Source organism: Gopherus flavomarginatus, chromosome 6 (assembly GCF_025201925.1).
Source record: "Gopherus flavomarginatus isolate rGopFla2 chromosome 6, rGopFla2.mat.asm, whole genome shotgun sequence".
Classification (NCBI taxonomy): Eukaryota; Metazoa; Chordata; order Testudines; family Testudinidae; genus Gopherus; species Gopherus flavomarginatus.
Genome location: NC_066622.1, coordinates 129,892,672 through 129,916,418, shown reverse-complemented (window position 1 = coordinate 129,916,418; position 23,747 = coordinate 129,892,672). Strand labels below are relative to the sequence as shown.

The 23,747-nt window shown below is 43.4% G+C and overlaps 1 protein-coding gene across 4 annotated transcripts in view; it reads right to left on the bottom strand.

Annotated features, from left to right (window-relative positions):
* The window catches only part of GPAM (glycerol-3-phosphate acyltransferase, mitochondrial), a 50,772-nt gene extending 28,270 nt beyond the window's left edge, over positions 1–22,502 (bottom strand). For 2 of the 4 annotated variants that reach the window (XM_050958005.1, XM_050958007.1), the window contains exons 1-7: positions 22,359–22,452; positions 19,633–19,761; positions 17,587–17,718; positions 16,075–16,148; positions 10,573–10,686; positions 5,315–5,458; positions 4,593–4,689 (exon numbers count right to left, since the gene is read on the bottom strand). In XM_050958005.1, the coding sequence (XP_050813962.1) occupies positions 4,593–4,689; positions 5,315–5,458; positions 10,573–10,686; positions 16,075–16,148; positions 17,587–17,718; positions 19,633–19,758 (687 nt within the window). In that variant the 5' untranslated portion in view covers positions 19,759–19,761; positions 22,359–22,452. Of the gene's footprint in view, positions 1–4,592; positions 4,690–5,314; positions 5,459–10,572; positions 10,687–16,074; positions 16,149–17,586; positions 17,719–19,632; positions 19,762–22,358 lie in introns of all 4 variants that reach the window. The other 2 variants (XM_050958006.1, XM_050958008.1) reach the window with 2 other exon arrangements.
* Positions 22,503–23,747: the final 1,245 nt, after the last annotated feature.

Below are 23,747 nucleotides of genomic sequence, written 5' to 3'. Positions count from 1 at the left end.
GTGGAAACAGCTTATTGCTATTTGCATGGAGTGAATGGCTTCCAGTCGAGTGAGTGCCTTGAGAAGACAATTGTCCAGGTAAGGGAATATAATTACTCCTTGCTTCCTCAGATGCACTGTTGTCACTGCGAGAATCTTGGAAAAGACATGAGGTGCTGCTGACAGGCCAAAGGGTAGCACCTTGTATTGGTAGTGGTACATACCTAACTTAAATCTGAGAAACCGCCTGTGAGCAGGGTATATCACCACATGAAAATAGGCATTTTGGAGGTCGAGGGCTGAAAACCAGTCTCCGTTCCAGCGCTGGTATTATAGTTGTTAGAGTGACCATCCGAAACCTTTGCTTCCTTACAGACTTGTTTAATCACCTGAGGTCAAAGATGGGTCATCGTCCCTGCTTTTCTTTTGTGTTAAAAAGTAGTGGGAATAAAATCCTTCTCCCTTGTGTTGTTCGGGGACCAACTCCACTGCCTCCAATTGGAGGAAATGTTCTACCTCTTGGCACAACAGTAGTTCAGAGAGGGGTCTCTGAACGGGTGGGAAGGGGTATGGAAAGGAAAGGGATGTATAGCCCAAGTGGATGACTTCTAGGGTCGGTGGTAATAGCTGCCCACTTGATGCAGAAAGGGTGTAAACAGTCTCCAAAGAGTTGGATGATAGTATCATGCATTGGAACTGGCAAGAGGGCTTCTAGGCCTTCAACCAAAGCTTAAAATTTGTTTATTGGAGGAAGGAGGCTGAGACGCCATTGCTGGTGGTGGGCAATGACCTTGAGGCCTTTGTCTTTGCCTCTGGTGCTGTTTGTATGGTCTCTGATGAGTATAAGAACCATATCTGGGGCATTGGTATGGTTGATACCTGTACTGTCTTGTCCTTGTAGCAGGGGTATGGATGCCAAAGGACCAGAGTGTGGCTCACGAGTCCTTCATAGTGTGAAGAACTTCATCAGTCTTAGCAGCAAACAGCGTCTCTCCATCAGATGGGAGGTCCTCCACTGTATTCTGTATTTCGCAGGGGAATGTGGAAGATGTGACCTGTGACGCCCTCCTCATGACTAGGGCTATGGATCTGGCTGCAGCGTCAGCAGCATCTAACAATGGTTTGGCCTTTGGAGACTAACGACTTGAACTGTTATCTCTTCGCAGCCGGAATGCCATCAATTAAATCGTTAAACTTAGCATAGTTCTTATGGTCATACTTGGTCGAATTGTTAGACACTTTATATTGGAGCATAGAGGAAGCACAGACTTTTTGTCCGAAGAGGTCTTGCTGTCCTTGTCCCAAATGTTGTTGCTTGCCCCTTTTGTTGGCCACCTCTACCCCCAGAAGATTAGGAATTGGATGTGTAATAAAAATTTGGATCTTAGATGGGATGTAGTATTTTCAATCAACCCTTTTACAGATAGGCGGGATTGTGGCTAGTGTTTGCCAAACTGTTTTTGCCAGCTGCTACGGCTCCGCGCCCTCAGCCCCCCGCGGGTAGACCCCTACCGCGCCGAGGACAAGACCCTGGCCCGCTTCGTGCCCCGCTTCAACTTCTCCGCCCGCGACCTGCTGCGTCGCCCTTGATGTTGAAATCCAGGCAGCGCATTTTCAATCAACCCTTTTACAGATAGGCGGGATTGTGGCTAGCATTTGCCAAACTGTTTTTGCCAGATCCATGATAGCAGCGTTGACGGGCAGTGCTATTTTAGAGGACGAGGAAGTTTGTAAGATGTCGGTTAACTCATGCTGACTTTCCGACACCTCCTCAAAGACGATCTTAAGTTTGTCGGACACTCTTTTAAACAGGTCCTGAAACTGGGAAAAATCACCTGCTGTCATTAGGTGGTGGAGGCATTATAGCTTCATCAGGAGAAGAGGAGGAATTAGTGGGTGGCAAGGTGTCCAGTGTAGTATCTACTGCCTTCTCTGCCTTGGGGTCTCCCTGTATGTCCTCCTCTGCTCTGTATGAAGGTGAAGGCAGGGATTTAGATGCTTCCCTATGAGGGCTAGGGTCTCTGCTGTGGCGTCTTCTATATGACCACCAAGGGCTCCAATAAGGCCACTGGCCTGGATAGAGCATGGGAGGTCCCATCCATGGATGTCCATACCAGGCAGGCATGTCACGGTCATAGGATGATCGAGATCTGGGTGGTATAGCAGTCATGGGTGTTCTGACAAGGGAAGAGTGGTGAGGGGAGAATATCCCTTCAGCCTCGTCACCCTCATCACTGGAGAATCACAATGGAATTGGAGATAGGTGCTGATGTGGAACTGATGGTCTCGGGGAAATGTCGGTACCAAAGAGAGGAGACAGTGGAGTGGATGAGACAAGCAAATCCCTATGATACAGAAAATGGCGTGGCACTGATGGTGTGGGTGCCGTGAGAAGTGTTGTTATCTGCACCATCAGTATGGAGGGCTGCGTGGGTGCCAGTTACGCTGATGTTGGCACTGTGGTTCTGGAGGTTTTAGGTTGCAGCGCCGAGGCTGGAGCAGTCACCAGTGCCGTCTCCGTCAGAGGCGCTGACGGTGCTGTGGTGGAGGCTGACAGCTTGGAGCCATTAGCCTCGGTACCAGGGCGGACGGTGCTGATAGAAGCCATCTTGCTGATGGTGCTAGAAGTGCTGTCAACACTGATGAGAGTGATCTCATTGGTGACTGTTTTATACTGGTCTGCACTCTATGAGACAATGTAGAAAGTGTTTTTTTTGCTGGTCCCGTCTATTTTGGGGACCTAGGTAGTGAAGGAGCCAGTGAGCTGTTGTCCTGGGTCAGAGGCCAGTCTCAAGAACTTCTCCATGAGTTTCAGCCTCAGGTCTCTGTCTCTTCGTGCCCTGGCTTTAAGTTTGCTGCAATGGGCACACTTCCAGGGAACATGAGATTCACCCAGACAGCGGACACATTGTCTCTATGTTGCCTCTCTACATGAGGTACACCGTTTGAAACCCGGTGAGCCTGGCATAACAGTGGCTAGTATCTAACTATGGGTTGAAAGAAAAAAAAATTGGGGGGAATGTGAGAGGGGGCGGGCGTGAAGGGGAATAAAGAAAAATGAAACGTGGCACTAAAATACCAATGGTATAAACTGGCTAACACTAAATAACTATTTACTAATCTGATTAAAAACCAGATATGAACAGGACTGCGGAGTTCTGTCTCAGGTCGGAGGAGTTCGGGTCGTGCACACAACACTTCAACAGACAACAGCATGTGAGGCAGGCACTGTGCATGCACGACCCATACGGGCACTGCTGTAAAACTCTCCAAGCGAAGGCACTGGGACGCACCTACACTTGGAGTAGGGCACCCATAGGGACACCTCTCGAAGAAGAATTTTGTTACTTGGTAAAGAAATTTTAGAAGACACCTTAGATTAGTAAAACTGAAGGAATTTCAGTTTACACGTCTCCACTAATTTGCTTTGGCAGTGAGAACAGACTAGGCAATTGCACTAGTAATGTTTGAACTGTAGGCACTGCAGGGAGCAGTAGAACAACATTAGCAGGTTCTTCAGACTTACAGTATCAATGCAAGTATAAGACAATTGTTTGAGATGTGCCAAAATTATCCACTGTCATTGTAAACAGGTTGTTGACTTGTTTTGTAAAAAGGTAACAATTTTATCTATAGCAATTTTCCCAGGCATTATACTCCAAAATGCTAACAGGCTAACTGATTACATAAGGAAAAAAACTGCAATTTTATTGTCACTGCATACTATCTATGCAAATTGCACAATGTCTCCAAATACTCTCAGTAAAGTTCCTTAGAAATCAATGGTGCCTCTCTCTCACTTCAGCGCAATTATTTATTACTTGATAGTTTATTGGTCATACAGCACCTTTCTGTGGTAAATTCTGCATGAAAGGTGTAGAAATTTCAGGATATTTATATTGTGAAATGGGAGCAGTAAGGAGACTGGTAGAATTTGAAAGGATGCTTATAATAAATTTAAATAAATAAGCAAGCAGTAGGTGAGGCAGTTTGCAGACAAGTATGAAGACCAGGTTATTCCGTGAAGTCTAAATATATGTATAAAAAGTTTAGTAATTTATTACCCTGCAGCTGTATCAGCCTGGGGGAGGAAAAGGAAAAGGAAAACATTCTACAATGGGTCACATCAGACATTACACTCAAAAATGATCCTGAAATTTGAGACAAAACCAGAACTTGGCTTGGTCTTTTAGAGTGCCGAGAACACACAGTGGAAAGAGCACAATATCTATAGTACACCTCTACCCCGATATAACGCGAGCCAATAGAACACGAATTCAGATATAACACGGTAAAGCAGTGCTCTTGGGGGGAGGGGGGGGGCTGCGCACTCCGGCAGTTCAATGCAAGTTCAATATAATGCTGTTTCATCTATAAGGTGGTAAGATTTTTTGGGTCCCAAGGACAGCGTTATATCGGGGTAGAGGGGTATCTAGGATTACCTAATAAAGATGGGTCTGCTGGACAGACTAGGATCTGAACTGGGGCCTGATTCTGATCTCATTTAAACTGGTATAACTTCATTAACTTCAATGGAGTCACTCCTGATTTACACCAGTGAAAGTAACATCAGAAGTTTCCCCATGTCTTAAGAGTTTATGTAATTTTCTTACCTTGGTGGCTGCTTTGACCATCTCCAATTGGCCTTTGTGGATCTGAATGTTCCAAAAGAAGCTGTTAAATAATTTCAGTAATACCCAACCAGTCAACCTAAGGGTGAAAAATATTAAACTCAAGAGAAGTTTAAGTTTCATTCAAAGTGGCCTTCCTGTTGTATTGCTTTTATAACCAATACTGTCACACAGAAATGTAGAGTTTGCAAAACCAGCCGGTCAGTGGAGCTGTTGTGGGCATAATCAGGGAGAATTCCTTCCTAACATCTCTAGTGATCAGCTTGCACACTGAAGCAGAAATTTGATCATTCCTACCTTAAGATTCATAACTAAAGAAAAATATCGTTAAATGGACTATTGACCGTAAGTTACTGCAGCAAGATGCTTAAGCTGATTTAGGGAAAACAATAGATGGTACCTTTGGGCTGACAGCAAGCAGCTTAATTCAGGGAAAAAAAGTATATTTATTTAATTTTATCATACTATTTGCAACTTGGAAAGCCCACAGATTCTTCGTGTTCAAATATGAGAGTATGATTACGCTTCATTTTTAAGGCTAAAACCTAACCCTCGTGTTTTGGGGTGGGATTAGGGGCAGCATTAAAATAGGAATCTTTAGGCAGGAAGTGACTGCTGTGCTCATGTATAAGGGCAAAGACTGGGGATCCTTCCCCTGATGCTAGGCAAGCATAACCATAGTTTGGTGAACTATTTTTTATTACCTGATCAAAGCAGGTGAGATGTTTGCTACCATTTCTTGGAGAATCCTCCTAGCTTTTTTCTTCACTTTGCTGATGGCCTTGAGATCCGTCTGAATACCTGCAGCGCTTAATACAGAAGCCTCCTCTACAATGGCTTTCTGCACTCTGGTTTTAAAAATAAAACACAAGACAGTTCTGTAACAAATGAGTTCAGCTTATTGATGGTTGCTAGAAGGAATGAACTAGGGCAATTCTATGGTATAACTATCGCAGTAAGTTGGAAGATGAAAGAAAATGTACATCAACATGCTTTGTGTTTCATTTCCATAAACTGAACTTCAATGGTCATCTAAGTATTTGATTAAAATATTTAGAAAATGGAATGGGCCAATCCACAGGTAAATTGGTATCAGTTGGTCAATGATTTGCAGAAACATATTAAAAGTTATAAATACAGAGACAAATATCACTGGCTATCAAAGTTAACCCTTGACAGAGTATGGCAAGGGCTGGCCTTTAATAAGTTTCTCCATTCTAATAACACATCTATAGAATATAAAATTTTAAAAGCAAGGGTCTGAGAGCTCTCAGATCAATGGCTGATCAAAGCATTCCTTAAATTTGTGCAAGTATTCCTGGATATTACGAAAGTCGGCTCAGAAAATGAGTGAATTAGGAATTCAACTATAAACACTAGCTCAAAAAGCTACTACAGAATGAGAGCATAGACTATAGATCTACCTCTTGAAAGAAGGAGTAAGGCCTATTATGATTGTCTCTTGCTTTGCGCAGAGATTTTTTTTTTAAATAATTTTTTTTTTAAATAAATAGAAAGATGATGTTTCTATTTTGCTTTTTTACTGCTTTAGCAAACTCCACTTATCTTAACTGAAAGATTTATGCAGGTAATAGTTTCTATAGCATGTGTCATGTTAGGTTCCCAAAGCGCTTCACAAATATTAACCAAACTTCACAAAATCAGTGAAATAGGTACACTTTAATGGGGGGAAATGAAGCAAGAAATAAAAAACTAAGTGAGCTTCTATACTTGTCCAAGATCACACAGCAAATCTGTGGCAACAGAACGCTAATCACCCAACAAACTGTCTTGTACTTAAAATATATTTCTCAGGTACAGCCCAACCCTGGAAAGTGCTGAGCACTCCCACTGATTTCGGGGGGAGTAAAACATGCTAAGTTTTTTGCAGAATTGGACTGAAAGAGTGTATGTGCTGCAGAGTTTCTTTTGCTTCTTTTTAATCCAGTTATAGTACTAGAGGGGAACAAATCCTGAGTTAACAATTAGCTTGATATTTCATTTGGAGTATATTATCGGAGACCAAAGAGAATTCTCTTAAAGATCCTTCCCAAAATATAGAACAAATTCCATGAAAGAAGTTCTTGGGGATTAGAATACAACGAATGCTTCCCCTTTTACAAGCCTTCATTCCAGTTACACTAAGAATATCTGACACATTATGAACTTTGATCTAGATTGCGCCAGACCGTTATGTGAAATGCCACCTTCCTATTATTTTTAAAATTTTCAACTTATGATCATCTCAGTTGATCATTCATTATTAGCTGGAAAGCTATAGATAGGGCCCTACCAATTTAATGGCTGTAAAAAACGCACCACAGACCATGAAATAAGCCCTTTCCCGTGAAATCCGATCTCCTCCTGATGCTAGGATCCCACAGCCAACAAGATTCCTAGCTCTGGCTGGGCTGGGGAGGGACAGGACTTGGCCATCTCCTGCACAGCTGCTCTGGGGGTCCTAGCATCAGACCCACCTCAGGTGCCTCTCCCTGCTGCAGGACGCTCTGGGACAGAGCTGGGTCCAATCTTCCCTGTGCTGCTGGGAGCGCCCCAGCAGGGGACTCCTAGCTGCTAGTCCGGGCAGGGCTGGGGCAGGACAGCACTTGTTCTTTCCCTACACAACTGTTCTTGGGTATCTCTCCCAGCTGCAGAGAGCTCCACACCTCCTCTACCCCACTTGCTTCCTGTCCCCCTCCCTTTGCAGCTGCAAATCACACACACGGCTAAACTCACTGATTGGAAGAAATGGACATTGGGGAAGTTTTGTATAGTAATCTCAATTGACTGCCTATAAAAAGCCATGTGCAATTACTGTAATCAACTGTCCAAAGAAAAACAAAAACCTCAAAAGTGATTACTGCAGCAAATTCTGTGAAAGGATTTGGAAGTCAAATTTTACATGCTGATGGTGACAAACTATTTTGTACAAGCTGCAATGTTTCGTTGGATCACACACGCTAGGCAATGGTTCAGCACCACAGACTTGGAAACCCATCAAAGCAGAAAGAGGGCTGCAGATAGAGCATTGCTGGTAAACAAAAAGTTAACAAAACAGAAAACACATTTCTTCTCTTTTTAAGAAGGTGACAGAGAACTCCAAGACCTGACATTTAGGTAGAATGGAACTCGTGGATGCATTTGCAAGTGCTAATATGCCACTGGATAAACATGATCGCTCAAAGTTGCATGTGTTCGTTCAACTGAATGTACAAATGCCGGTTGCTTACAAAGTGCAAATAAGCTATGACAGGACTACCATCAAAAGGTTTTTGCTCCACATTTTGAGGAGATAAAATCTCAGATTGACTCATGAGAGTCTTTTGCACTTATTTTGGATGAGTCCACAGATGAGCAAGACAACTAGGTACTGCATGTTTGGTTTGATTTTATTTCTGACAAGGCCAAAGATATACTGACAGGAAAGCTAACAACAATGCTTGCCGACTGCATGTATTTGGATGCTTTGAACTACACTAGTTTCCCAAGCGATAATTAAAACTGTCTTAAAATACTTTGTCAAAGTTTACACTGTATCTGCTTTCTTTCTCTCTCTCTCTCTATATATAGATACACACACACACACACACACACACGGAGATATACCTATCTCCTAGAACTGGAAGGGACCCCAAAAGGTCAGAGTCCAGCCCCCTGCCTTCACTAGCAGGACCAAGTACTGATTTTGCCTCAGATGTCTAAGTGGCCCCCTCAAGGACTGAACTCACAACCCTGGGTTAAGCAGACCAACACTCAAACCACTGAGCTATCTCTACCCCTAATGCAACTTACATGATGAAATCTTTCAAATTAGTTCTCCAAGGTCTAATGCCAAATGCTGCCCATATTAGATGTAATGTACATATAATTTCTCTTGTCCACGAGCTGCAAGTTTGGTAAAGCTGAGAAACTGGTCAGCTACATTAAAAAAATTTTCAAACACTGCCCTGGCTGCAAACTTTGATACAGGCAGCACATTGCAAACACGACTGAAATGACTGAAATTGAGGAACAACAAATTGCACTGCCCCAAGAGCCAGTAATGACGTGTTGGAACTCCTGGTTTTGGGCTGTACAAAATCATACAGCTCACCTGAAGTACTCTTCTGAGTTAGTCTCAAAAGAGCTGACACTGACACCGAAAATACAGGTTTTAACAGAACTGTCAACCCTTCTAAAAGATGCTCAGCTGAATGAGGAAGTTCAGTTCATTGCCAAGAATGCCATAGGACTCATGAACTTAATCACTTGGTTTGAATATCAACATGTCACAATCCACCAAGTAATGGATGTACTGTTCTGGGCTAAAGCACAGGCAAACGAAAATTACTCTGACAATGCTGAGTTAAATGCCAGTGCTCAGCAGGTGTTTTCTAGCATGGCAAAGCAGCTCAGACAATAACTACTGCTATGGGGAAGAGTCAAGTGATGCAGCAAAAATGCCTTAAAAGTTTCAATAACCTGCAGCAGAGTTCCTAAAAGCAGTGTATATTTTTTACCATGCACAAACACACCTGTTGTTGGTGGATTTAACCTTACTTAATGCTTTGATAAGAATTGTAAGCTGGAGATGCCTGTTCACAAAACTATTGTGAAAGACCTGAACTGTAGTTTGCCTGTGCTACAGTTTTGGAACTCAGTAGAAGGCAGAATCCCCCATCTTGCAAGGCAGGCTCGGCACTGTCTGACAATTCCAACAAACTCCAGGGATGCAGAGAGAGCAGTGCAGGCAGGTGTTCAGCAGAGAGACAGGGAATGAAGAAAGACACAGTTGCTGGATGCTCCATGATGACATTCAATAAATGACATTTGAAACCAGAACATGTGTGTGTGGTGTGTGTGTGTGTGAGAGAGAGAGATCTTAAGGCTGTGGTTCTCAAGTTTGAGGCTACCAGTTGAGATCACTACCATACTAAAGTGTCTCAGATGCCCACATCTACCAATCAGGAAGCTGAGTCCTGAGTGTTATTTGCTGCTGTAAAGTGTCAAATCAATAAATCCTGTCAAGTTCATGTGTCCTTTCTTTTACTTAAACAAGCTAATAATTGCATCTGGAAGGGGGTGTGTGCAGCCTGTACAGTAATCCCTCCCTCTATGGAGCAATGCGGGCAAAAAGTGAAAGGGGGTGTTGCAGAGCTTTCTGCAGGCAGGAGAGGCACCAAGAACAGCCATGCAGAGGAAGAGCAAGTCTTAGCAGCTAGGAGTCCCTGGCTATGCCGCTCCCAGCAGCATGGGAGAGATCAGACCCACCTCCACCTCTGGGAACCTTCTGCGGCTACAGGAAGCTCCACGGTTGCTGCCTTCAGAGTCCAGCTCGGAAGACAGCACAGAAGTGAGGGTGGCAATCCCATGAGCCCCCTACAACAGGTTTGTGACACAAACCCCAATCCCCTTTTGGGTCCAGACCCCCACAGTTACAACACCATGAAATTTCAGATTTAAACATCTGAAAATGTAAACTTCACCAATTTTCAAATCCTATGGCCATGAAATTGACCATAATGGACTGTGAATTTGGTAGGGCCCTAGTTATATAGATCTACTATGAACCTGGTACCAAAAGCAGCAAAGGACTCCATAATAGTTTATTATACTCAGGGCTTGTCCACACAGGATGTTAATGTGAACCTATAGCACACCAGCTTGCTATGCACTCATGTCCCATGCAGACAATCCCTTAATATTAAGTTTATTGTATCTGTACCAGCAGTCACTCCAAGGATATAGAGGCTGAAATGTAAAAACCCCACCCTCCCATAACTATTCTATATAAAAGTTACCTGGCTTAAATTTGAGGAATGGGCTGTAATACAGATACTGTTCCTTCTATTATTCTAAATATTCTAGCTTTCTGAATTTGCTGTGTTGTCATTCTGTCACAATCTTTGATTAAAGGTAATATTATGCATGAAACTGGAAATAGACACAAAAACACAATGTTGGCTTATTTAGCACATCTTACCTGCTGCTGTTCAACACATTTTCTGTCACATTGCTGGCAAACATACTCTTATGCACATCTCGTTCTTGCACAAAAAAAACATAACAGAGCCGTCTTGCCAGCCACCCTCTGTACCTACAACATAAGAAAGTTAATCATCAAAATGGGTCCCCAAAACACTGTCAACTTGTAAAAGAATAATTTTCTTGTCAAACATTCACATACATCCAATAAAATGTTACAAAAGTAGGTAAAATTCTTTGAATAGCTACCAAATAGCTTCTGTATTTTCTAATACATCAGAAAATTAACAGTGTTAGGGACAAAATATATACATATTACAAGCTACGTGGGATGAAACCCAAACCAAAGCAACAAACTTATGGGACGTTGGCATCACAACATATTCGCACAATCATAAAAAAATTGCTACAGAAGAACATATCTGCTGGTATTCTCCTTGGTTACATCTCAGAACTTACATATATTTCGGCTGTCTGCCCAATTCACACAGAGCCAAGTTTTAAACAAATCAGTGACCTTGCTGTGAGCAGCATAAATCCAACTAACATTTGTCAGCTTTTTATAAAAAGATCCAGGCTGAGATTTTTCAAAGCTGCCTGAGTCAGGTGTCAATCCTCAATGGAATTCAACAGAATTTGGGCACTTAACTCCCATAAGTGCCTTTGAAAATCCTAGCCGGAATTGTCCAAGCGATAACACAACATACAATTTGGATACATCCAAATTGCAGCTGAAGATGTGACTCCAGCACAGGTAGGTCTGCTCCATTACAGGCCCACCAAAGAGTCTTGGTACGAATTCAGACTGCAGGTCCGCACCAGGGTCCATGGTGCTGCAACCTCACCACTACCATTATCACACTAGCTAGAGTAAAACTAGCACAGATATGTCTATCCATCCTGCAATTAAACCTTCACATGTGTAGACAAACCTCCTGTTTCTCTTTTCTGCTCTCAAAAATTTTCAAAGGCCTCTTCTTACATTTTATGCACCTTGGCCCTGATCCTGCCACAACTTATACACATGATAATTACATGCACTGGAAGTCCCAACAAATAGTCATTTGGGCTCCTCACACGTGCAAGCATTTGCAGGATAGTCATTATTTTAGCCCTTCTGATCCTCTTCTCTCCTCCTCCATGCTCCTAATTCCTTTCCCTTCATACAGATCAAAAAATCTCTCCTCCCTAGAACAGCTACCATATATTAACACTACATGCAAATAACCCCCAAGTGCTGAGAATCCACAGTTCCTATCATCAGCAGCTGCTCAGCACTTTTGCATATCAGGCTCCAGGTAGCTCAAGTCTGGCACCAAAAAAATTGAGAAACACACAGTTAGCGGACAGTTAAGTAGATTGCCCAGCAACACATAAGCAGAAGAAGGGACAGAATCCAGTCTCTAAGGCGGCATTCAACTTTCTTAACCACAAAATCATCCTCTCTCTTCCTGAAATTCCCTGACTCATTCAGCCTGATCTTGGAGGCTGGGATCTTCCAAACAGTCACATTCACTACACAGCCCTCATCCACTCCATGGACACCTTCTTTCCTCTGAAGTGAATGAGACAAGGATCTTGCATTCATATAATTAAAGACTGTATCATACTAATGAGGTACAAGAGGCAGAATTAAAGTTCATGGGCAACCTAACCTAGCATTCCCTAACTCAGAAGCAATCATCTTTACAACTTAATAATGTTCTTTCACACAGACATGGATATAATGTCCTAAAAGTGGGGGTCTGATTTTCGTTGTTGTGGGTTTTCTTAAATAAAGAAAAATGGTAAAAACAAATTAAATTATGTGCAGCTGTAATAATCCTACCCCTTCATGCACTGTCGGCAGGATATGAAGCTTTCACCTTCAGCAGTGCAGCACAACTTGAGCTACAAGGGTGACTGAACTAGGTGGCAGCAGGAGAAGGCTGTTATCCTGGTGGATTCAGGAAACCTAAAGGTCCCTGCCACCTCCTCCTATAATATTTAACAAGGTATTTTGTTTTGTTTTAATGTACATGCAATGTAAACAGGCATATAACAGCAAAGAATCCTGTGACACCTTACAGACTAACAGACGTTTTGGAGCATGAGCTTTCGTGGGTGAATACCCACTTCGTCAGATGCATGTAGTGGAAATTTCCAGGGGCAGGTATATATATGCAGGCAAGCTAGAGATAATGAGGTAGTTCAATCAGGGAGGATGAGGCCCTGTTCTAGCAGCTGAGGTATGAAAACCAAGGGAGGAGAAACTGGTTTTGTAACTGGCAAGCCATTCAAAGTCTTCGTTTAATCCTGAGCTGATGGTGTCAAATTTGCAGATGAACTGAAGCTCAGCAGTTTCTCTTTGATATATATATAGACATATAACAATTATAGGAATTTGCAAACAGTTATTTTGGAGATAAAAGCCTTGCTAAACTGTGGACAAGGAAGAAAAGAAAATAGGTTAAAGGGTTTTTTTATATCTTTTAAAGCACTTTTTCTCAGTTGTTTCGTAACCCCATTTTCATTGCTTTTCCTTTTTAAAAAAAAATTCCGAGGGATTTTTCAATTCATCTTAGGCTTGGCAAGATGAACAATTGATTGGTCAAATAATGTCAACTGACCACATATTTCACCATAGTCAAATATTGTCAAATATTCCACCAAGAAAGCCCTGATCAGCAGCCTACATTTCTGATTGCATCATGGTGCCATTCTGTAATTTCGTAGAACTTCATTTCATTGAGTTATTTTTACTCAGAAAAATATGAAACAAGTAACTTTCTTAAAAAATTAGGCATAGAGTGTGTGGGTATATATATAATGCTAAGCCTACCGTAGACCATAAAGTCTTACTCTTTTGTCTTACTGTTCTAATAAATTAGCACTTTAAAATATTTGACCATTTTTTACCTTATTTGACAATATTTGACCAGTCAATTGACCAATTATTTTTGGACCAGTCATATGCCCAATCCTAATTAATTTTAAGGGGAAAGTTGAGAAGGGAAACTTATTGCTATCAAACAGCTTAGTAATTGCGAGTATGTCAACAGATCAGAACAGAAATATTACAAAAGCCTGTCAAATATTGGCACATTCACTATGAGGCTTAGAAATAAATAATCATACAAATCTCTGCTCTTTAAATAGGCAGTAACGGCTATCAGACAGTAGAGGAATACATAGGGATAAACTGTATATTATGTAAATTAGATACCTGCAACCAACTAGAGCATGTCACAGACTCACAGATCGTGCCCACTCTTGGCCCTGTGCGGTCCGTGGGGGGGTGCCCCTTTTAGTGAGACAGCCCTTCTCGGGGGTCCACTCTCTCTTGGGGTCAGGCCCCTCCACCTCGTGGAGCCGCACCTCTCTGAGCCTTAGCACGTCTGTCTCTGCCGTGGGCCCCCGCCAGGAGTCCATGCACTCTGGACCCTCTGGGTCTCTTCACCCCCGAAAGGGGCTGATGCAACCCTGTTCTCTAGACCAGAGTGACTCTCAGCCAGCATAAAACAGGAGGGTTTATTGAGAGTTGAACACAGCACAGGAAACTCTCAGGGCCTCAGGCCTGGCCTCTCACAATAACAGTATATCCCAGTCTCCCTGCATCCAGGTTGACTCTGCCTGCTTCCCCTCGCCAGCCCCAAGCCCCCTTGCTTCCCAGCTGGGCCTCTGATATCCCTGGCCTCAAGCCCCGCCTCTGTCCATTGTTTTCTCTCCAGGTAAACAGGGTGGGATGGCCTGAGTCCCATCTCCTCTCAGCTCTCCTCTGGCTGGAACCGGCTGGTCAGGTCACCGGGGTCCTCTCTCTGCAGCCCATTGTCCTCCCACTGGCCAGAACCGATTGTGTCTCCTGGGCTGGGGTCCGGAGTCCCTCTCCGGTCCTCTGTAACAACAAACTCCCTCTCCCCTCACCTCGTTAAACCAGTAACACCCAGGGACATTGAGTCCCACTCCCTGTGCATGCAAACCCTGGAAAAGACAGAAAACCCCAAGAAAAACCCCCCACTTCGTCACAGAGCACAAGGATTTTCTGTGGGAAAAACTGTAGTTAGGAATCAGTAACTGTCTGGCATCCTTCGAATCAGATTGGCTGAGATTTCCATTTCAATAGAATACGAAATTCAAAGGAAATGCTACACTGTCAAAAAGAAGAGAGGCTGAAATAAAATGATAAAGGAATAAGTTGTTACTGGATGGTATTCATTCAAGAGTTTCAAAGGAACTTAAAGTGGTAGGCTGAACTACAAACATTCATTAAAATCAGTGAATACAGTCACTGTTCACTAGCAGTTAGAAAAATCAATTTTTTTATTCTGAAAATGAGCAAATGTGGTATGAAAGTTATTGAGAGATTAAATATGGGACCTCAAAAAATCATTTACATGTTCGCAACTACACTGTGAGTTAAACACGTTTTGTTGTTTACGGAAAAATGGTTCAATGAATCAATTGGTTTTGCATTCCTGTATTACAGAACCCTGAGCTATCAAGACCACACAAGGATTTGATCTATTTTTTTTTATTTTAAATGGAATTTCAGATTTTTTCAGTTTTCTAGACCACTGATTACGCACACAAAATAATCAATTATATCAATAGACAATAGTCTCCAATATTAACCTCCAGGCCTTCCCTCTCTCTCAAGCACAACACAACACTGTCTTTCTTTCACTTCAGACATTTTGGCTCATTTCCTCGTCTACTAGCCTGTCCCTGTTTGTTCTGAATCTACAATTAATACTACAGAATCTTAATTATGATATCAGGAGAATCAACTTTGCAGGCAGGCAGGCCACAGAAACATTTTCGTTTACTTCAAAATGAGAGTATCATTCCATTTTTATAGTTTTGTCTTAGGATAACAAAAATGCATTATCCAGTTAAATACCTGAAACACATGTATCAAAGAGATGTACTTTGCTATCATGGTAGGACAGGCTCAACCTATAACTGCTATTATCCTATGTATACCAACAGTGGCCAAAGTGTAGGCTGTGGGCAAAATTGTTTGGCAAATCCAACAATGCAGCATTCAGTCACCCAGTCAACCCAACGATGCAACAGCCACTTTCACCTTTAATCTATTGCTGCTCTCATCTTTAATACACGGATGCATGCCCAGCCATTCGGATCAATATCTGTGGGGCATGCACGCTGTGACTCACACCCCAATGCCTTAAGGTCAAAGGAAACTGAAATCTGCTTTACTTTATGCAAACTAGGGGCCATCTTCACACTCCTTGTATGCAGCCAATGTAGCTAGACAAATTTGAGACTGCTCTGAAGTATACAACCAGTTTACACACACAGTCTGTAGTTAACAGCATGCCAAGAGAGACTACAGGTTTTATTGTTGCTATAAATTCACAGAGATTCAAGCATACCAAGAAAGCATTCTATGCCTCAGGAGGAGGTTAAATCTTTCTTGGTGATTTCTCTGCCAAGAGATCCACTAAGTTAGAAAGACAAAGAAAATGTAATTAATTACGCTGGAAATAGTTTAACTTACCTTGTGTGTGTTTCATTGATATAGATGACATTGCGCAGGCCCAAAGAAGGGATATTAGCATTGAAAAGTTTATCCTACCAAAACAAAAGGAGAGAAAAGAAATAATTGGAAGGCTTCTCTCTTACATAAGAATGGTCGTTCCTTTACATTAACAATAATGTAAATTGTTTTTCTCTCTTCAAATATGAAGATAAAGTGCCAGAGGCGTTATGTGACTTGTTCTTGACTACAGAATAAATCAGTACTAAAGCTGGGATTTAAACTCCAGAGGCCCTATCTCCCAGACCTTTGCCCAGGCCACATTTGGTTCATCCACGATACTTTACTGCACCAAGAAAACTCAACAGTGCCTCCCCCTTGGAAGTGGATGAGGATCAGGAAATGTAATGAGCATGGGTATAAGTAACCCTCACTTTTTACTGAAAAAACACTGTGGTAACACTGAAAATCAGTGAAAACCACAGAAAAACAAAAGAAAGGTTAGTTTAACCCAAACTGGTTTAACCAGTCTAATCTCTTAAATGGGGAAGCAATGGGTGATATAGAATACCAGAAAATAGGAGTTAACAGAAGCAAAAGTGTTCTTTTGTCACTGAAGTCAACAAATACTACTTATTAAAGACAAATATAAGTTACTGGCCTCACTATAGGGATAGCTGGATAAAATTTAAGGATCTTTGATATAGAGGAGGTCAGACTAGAATCAGATAATCTAATGGTCCCTTCTGGCCTTAAATACTGTGAATCTATGAAATATAATCAAATAAAGATAAAGTACATATCTGACAAGTAAAAATGTGCCATTTCAGACAATCACACCTTCAAAGGAAGCTCATTCACTATAGTTAAAAAGTCTGGCTGAACACTTTAAAGTCATCTTGCAGACCATCTGTTACTTGAGCATCTTGATACTGCTCCCAATTGACAAAACATCACAAAAACTACTCTAACTGGCACTTCTTGTTGCCATGGTTAAGCAGACAAGCCAAGAATTGTCTGGGTCTGAAAACACTACTGTCTTCTCAAACCTGGATGTGGTTCCTTCACATCAATGGAGAAGCATATTGGAGAATACAAGAAGCTTTCAAGACCAATGGCCAAACTGTAATCATTTTATGGATATAGACGAGACATTAAAATTTCATTTTTGGAGATTAATATCTTTCATGAGTATTAAATTTACATCAACAACATATATTTTAAATAATCTTGTACAGCAAATGAGTTTTTCACCAAACTCTCAAACAGAACTTAGTGCAGGGAATTCTGCCCTGGAAGTCATACAAGACATCACAAAAGGTCTTTTTCATCTCCAAATGTTATGATAATGTTTTGGGAAAGGTAATCTTCACTATCAAGCAAACAAAAGAGAAGTAACCATCAGCCTGCCTGTGCAGATTAACAACATTGTGACCTTAATTTTGAAAGTGAGGAAACTATTGAAACGCCATACATTGTAATCATGTTTCTAGTTCTTATTGTCAAACATAATCCAGTTCATAATCTTCTTACCCGGCTTTGAGGAGTACACATGTGGCAACAGCGCCCCACAAATGGCCTTTTTCTGCTCAGTAGTGTCTCCTTCCATTTTTTCCATTTTAAAGTCGCAGATTGGAAGACAGTAGGCCTCGAATTGCACTCTCCCTAGGAAAACGACACCACACCTCAGTGTGAAGACGCACAAAAAAATGACACAATTATCCACTATTGAGAATTTAAAGATTTTAAGGCTACCACCAGGCACCACTTGTTTTTTTTAAACCTAAGGCCAATAGAAGTGTTTCCATAATTGTTTCTAAAATTCCAACTAATACAAACAAAAAACCCTATATTCTGCTGCAATGTTTACATCCCTAACACTGCATTATGGCATTGATGCTTGCAAAGCTGAAAATGAAACTGACATTAAGCTAACTAGAAACAGATGAGAAATTAACCAGTGTATTTTCATGTTCAGAAATGACAGAAGTGTAAAAAGTTAACAAAGTATAGTGAACAGTAAATCAGATTTCATTTTAATAATTTAGGGATGTTCATAAGGTAAGCAAGGAAATTTGAATTTTAATTACTTGCCGGACAATGTCCTTGTAAAATTGTAAGATGACTGACTATATAAGAACTTCAACTCTACAGTCCTTATAGGTTATGTTTCAACAACCACATGCAAGGTAATATGCAAAAATAACTACTGTACTAAAGCCTACTTCCTCACGCTGATTTTTAAAGATTCCCAAGTACAGGAAATCAATAACAAGAAAGCTGTAGTTTTCTTTTTTATGATTAACTGGAAAAACAATACCATGGCATTCTTAACTACAGTAGCGACATGGTTAAACATGCATAATTCCCACTGAAATCAATGGGAATATTACTTGCCTGTGGGTGCTGGCCTGTGGGTGCATTGTACTCAATGGAATTACAAAATCATCTGATATAACATTGATATAAAGGGCAGCCATATAACCCAAAACAGAAAAAAACAAAATAAGCCTAAATATGTTAAAAATGACACATGAAAGGGGAGCAAAGCAGACTGCAGCCAGTACCTTCAAAGCGGCATAAATGTTAGAAATCCTCAAGATGGGTTATCATACACTCAGCTAGAAAACCACATCATTCAGAAACAACCAGAAAGTCAAAAGCAAGGCAGAAGTTCATACTAAAAATTGAAATGTTCAACAGGTAATAGCATGAATTGACTAATGTTCCTACCCTAAAGAAATTTTTTCAGAAACGAAATAAGCATCAAAATGATGTCCCTTCACCAACCCCATCTATTACCAACATCACCACCAAACTGTCACCATCCATGCTCAAAACGTTGATGTCAAAACCCTCACATTTAGGCCCTTGCTAAATGTTACTACTTTTTCTATCAAATTCCCTTCCTTTCCATCTTGTGCATGCCATTATCCCTATTATCATGATCTTGTCTCAACTGCTGCAGCCTGCCCCCTACCCCCATCCTCTCTCTCAACTCTGACCATTTTCCAACTCTTCTTCCGTATCAAGTTCCAAGTTCAAACTCCTCATCTTTAGAGAACTGCACAATTCCCCCCGCCTACATTGCTACATCATGTTCTCCTACACCCATATTGCTCCTTATGCTCCTCCCAACCTACTCTGTTCGCTGCCCACTTTGTATATTTCAAATCCTGAATCCTCTTCCACAACATCCTGTACAACTGCAATAGCCTCCCTATTAATGTCCACCAAGCTCCCTCCAGCTCTTCTAAGAAACCATTTCAAGAGCTATATCAAATTATTAATAAATATACCATGAGGCTCTAAGGACATTAACACCATTTCTTTCTACGCTTGACAAAATGAAGGCGTTCTACTGCCTAGCAATACCGGTCTCTGCCACAGCATTATACCCTTGGTTCATCACCAACGTCTAAGCCAAGTACTGGAAGAAATTGTGTAATGTATATAGGAGATAAAATTCTTATCCTCACTTCTCAAGAAAAGAAAAGAAAAAAGAAAAGAAAATTCCATTTTATACTTTAAGGAAAAATACAGTAAATCTTGAGGACTGACGTCCATATTTTTACTTACCCATTCTTCACTAGAGTGCTTACATCTAGTGACAGCATATTCTACAGAAGAGGACAAATAGGAAACATCTATTGTTCCAAGGGACAAAGCAGCCTCATCCATGACACAGGACAAATTTAAGACCATGGGCTAAAAGGTAAAAAGTGTATTTTTGTGAAGGGTAATTAACAATTTTAAATAATTAATCATAAATTGGCTTCCTGTATCAATGCATCTCTCGCAAAATTCCTGGTTGACTCTCTCGGGTTTTGGTACAAGCAGCTGCACCAATACAGTAAATGGACAAAATAGCGTGCTCAGTATGTCTAGATGAAGAGATCAATTAACACCTTGCCCACATTGCCTTGTACTAACCCAAAGGATACCTTTGCTCTAGAAGTTACTCACACTCCTCTTATACTATACAACATTCCTCTTTTATCAGTTGTCTCTGGAGGACACCTTTCTTCCATAAAGTCTTTCAAAAATGTTTTCTCCTTGCACCATCAGCCAGTGTATTCCATGTGTCTGAGCTAGACTACGTGTCCAAACTAGATTTAAAACTCCTTGGGGCAAGGTTCATACTATATGTGCATGTATAATTCCAAATTCATTACTGGCACGCAATAAACAATATTAAAAATCCAACACAAGTCCATGTTGCATGGAAGAAGCCTGCATTACGATAATACTTTTTAAATAGAATATTTCTTCATCAATATAATAAATTCAGTTAATATCATCCCATGAAAGATTAATAAGCCAATAAATCAAAAGCATTAAAAGAAGTGTTACAATGAGCACTTGCACAAGACAGACATTTTGAAATCAAGTAGTAGTATTCACTACAAATTGTGAGTTATATTTCATAAAATAATACTGGATATATTGAATATAAATGTATAAGAGTGGCTGATTCTTTCATTTATTACCACAGAGAAATATTTTAAAGCCCAGATTCTGCAAATACATATAGGAGTACTCTCCACTGAACTCAATGGGCTTATTCTTGTCTATAAATGTTTGCAGGCTCAAAGACTAAAATCACTAATCCAAAATTTTACTTCATTTAATCTCCATCCCAGGCAATCAACCAGCCTCAGCACAGGGAAATGGACTAGATGAAGTCTGGCGGTCCCCTTAAGCCCTACATTTCTATGATTCTAAACAACCAGTCAACCCCTGGACCCATCCTGCAAGCATTCCACACACAAAATTTTCAACTTCCTGTAAAATGCCCAAATTTAAAATTTTCATTGATTAGACCCTTTGGCCCCAATCCTGAAAAGATTTATTCACATGCTTAACTTTACACAGTGTGAGTACAAGAAGTCACATGTGAATAAATCATTGCAGGTTCAGGGCCTTTATTTGACTTTTGCTTTACTAGGTCTTAAGCACACTAATACTCTAAGTAGCCCATAAATACAAATACGATGTTCATACATATTCAGAAAGATATGCTCCCTAATTCACTTCTGGGTCACCTTAACCACATTTGTGTGAACACACAGCCACTTGAAGTCAAACACTGGATATAAAAAGCAATGGAAATTTCATACATAAATCTACAGAGAAAAAAAAAATTCTTCCAGCACCTAAACCCCATTGAACACCTTATGCCTTGAACCAGCTCAAATAAATGTGTCAATCTAACGTGAATTAGCATGGCATAAAAATACACAGCAGACTCAGATGACCTCTCAAAAATAAAAGTACAAATGCTGAGCATAAGTATGTGGTGTAACGTCCCTGAGCAATAAGGGGGCACATTGCCAAGGGGACTGCACTGAGCTCACACAGAGGCAATGTCAGAGGAAGAGCAGACCATATTGGCAATGAAACTGCATTGTCCTACTCAAGCTCAGGTGGAGTTGGGCAACAGCTATGACAGAATCACAAGGTGCAATAAAGGTTTGTGGCTCCATTAGTCTGGAATGGAGTGAGCAAAAAGGTGCATGAGAGGGCAGAGAGAAGCCAATCTTAATAACGCTCCTAGCATCTAATTCCAATCTTAGATACAGAGTACAACTTAAATCTACAGCTCACTGAACGCTTCATCCCATTCCAGCCCTACAGGAAAGGCAGAAGCAACCCATAGCCGCCCCCCTCCAATACACACTAACTTCCCCTGCACCCTACACACTATACCCCCCAGCATGCATCCCCCACACCCACTACACACACACGATCCCCCGTGCCCCCACTCACGCTATTCCCTTGTGCCGCACCACCCCCACCCATGCTACTCCCTCTGTACCCGTCCGCCATCCTCCCTGGGACCCCCACACTAGGCCCCCTGTGCCGCCTCCACCCATCCCTCCGCCCTCCCCACACGCTATACCCCCATGCCTCTACCCCCACACCCACTACACACTATCACCCGTGCCCCCACCCATGCTACTCCCTCTGTACCCTTCCGCCATCCTCCCTGGGACCCCCACACTAGGCCCCCTGTGCCGCCTCCACCCATCCCTCCGCCCTCCCCACACGCTACCCCCACACCCACTACACACTATCACCCGTGCCCCCACCCATGCTATTCCCTTGTGTCACACTGCCCCCCACCTCTGCAAGCCCCCCACACTATTCCCTTGTGCCATCCCCCCACCAGTCCCTCTGCACCCTGCCCCCAACTACCTCCACCATCCTCCCTCGGATCCCCACACTACTCTCTCTCCGCCCCCCGTTATTACCACGTGCAGCCCCCCGCCCTCCCCCGCCGGTTAAGAAATCTTCCCCCTCACCCTGCACCGGGGCCCCGCACACAGGGCCCGCCCTGCAGCTCGCCGGCGGGCACCGACTCCGGCTCCCAGCACCCGCGCGACTCACGGGTCTGGGCCCCGGCTCATGCGCACGCACCCGGCAGCGGCCGCGCCAGAGACGGTCACAGCCTGGCACGAGGACTCGCGGCGGCGCGGGCCTGACGCGATTTCTGAGCGCCCGTCTCCATGGTGCGGAGCGCACGCCGGCCCCGCCCCCTTCGGCTCCGCCGGAAGCAGCTCAGTCCCCCCCCCCGCAGCATTAACCCCCCCCCGAGACACCCACCTCTAACCCCGCCCCCCCAGCGCCTCCCTGCAGCATCAACACCCCCACACAGAGACACCCACCTCTAACCCCGCCCCCCAGAGCCTCCCTGCAGCATTAACCCCCCCGAGACACCCACCTCTAACCCCGCCCCCCAGCGCCTCCCTGCAGCATTAACCCCCCCCCGAGACACCCACCTCTAACCCCGCCCCCCAGCGCCTCCCTGCAGCATTAACCCCCCCGAGACACCCACCTCTAACCCCGCCCCCCAGCGCCTCCCTGCAGCATTAACCCCCCCCGAGACACCCACCTCTAACCCCGCCCCCAGCCCCTCCCTGCAGCATCAACACCCCCACACAGAGACACCCACCTCTAACCCCGCCCCCCCCGCCCCCCAGAGCCTCCCTGCAGCATTAACCCGCCCCAGACACCCACCTCTAACCCCGCCCCCCAGCGCCTCCCTGCAGCATTAACCCCCCCCCCGACACCCACCTCTAACCCCGCCCCCCAGGCATTCCAGCCCCTCCCTGCAACATTAACCCCCCCCCCGAGACACCCACCTCTAACCCCGCCCGCCAGGCACCCCAGTCCCTCCCTGCAGCATCAACACGCCCCCCCCGAGACACCCACCTCTAACCCCACCCAGCCGCTCCCTGCAGCATCAACACCTCCCCCACAAGAGACACCCACCTCTAACCCCACCTCAGCCCCTCCCTGCAGCATCAACACCCCCCCCCCACAGAGACACCCACCTCTAACCCCGCCCACCAGGCACCACAGCCCCTCCCTGCAGCATCAACCCCCCCACAGAGACACACACCTCTAGCCCCGCCCCCCAGCCCCTCCCTGCAGCATCAACACCTCCCACATAGAGACACCCACCTCTAATCCCGCCCCCCAGGCACCCGCAGCCCCTCCCTGCAGCATCCACCCCCCCTCAACAGGGACACCCACCTCTAACTCTGCCCCCAGCCCCATCCTTGCAGCATCAACCCCCGCACACACAGAGACACCCCACCTCTAACTGTGCCCCCCAGGCAGACCCAGGATCTCCAGCCCCACACTGACCCCCACCTGTCACTGCACTTCCAACCCCCCCAGCCTCACAC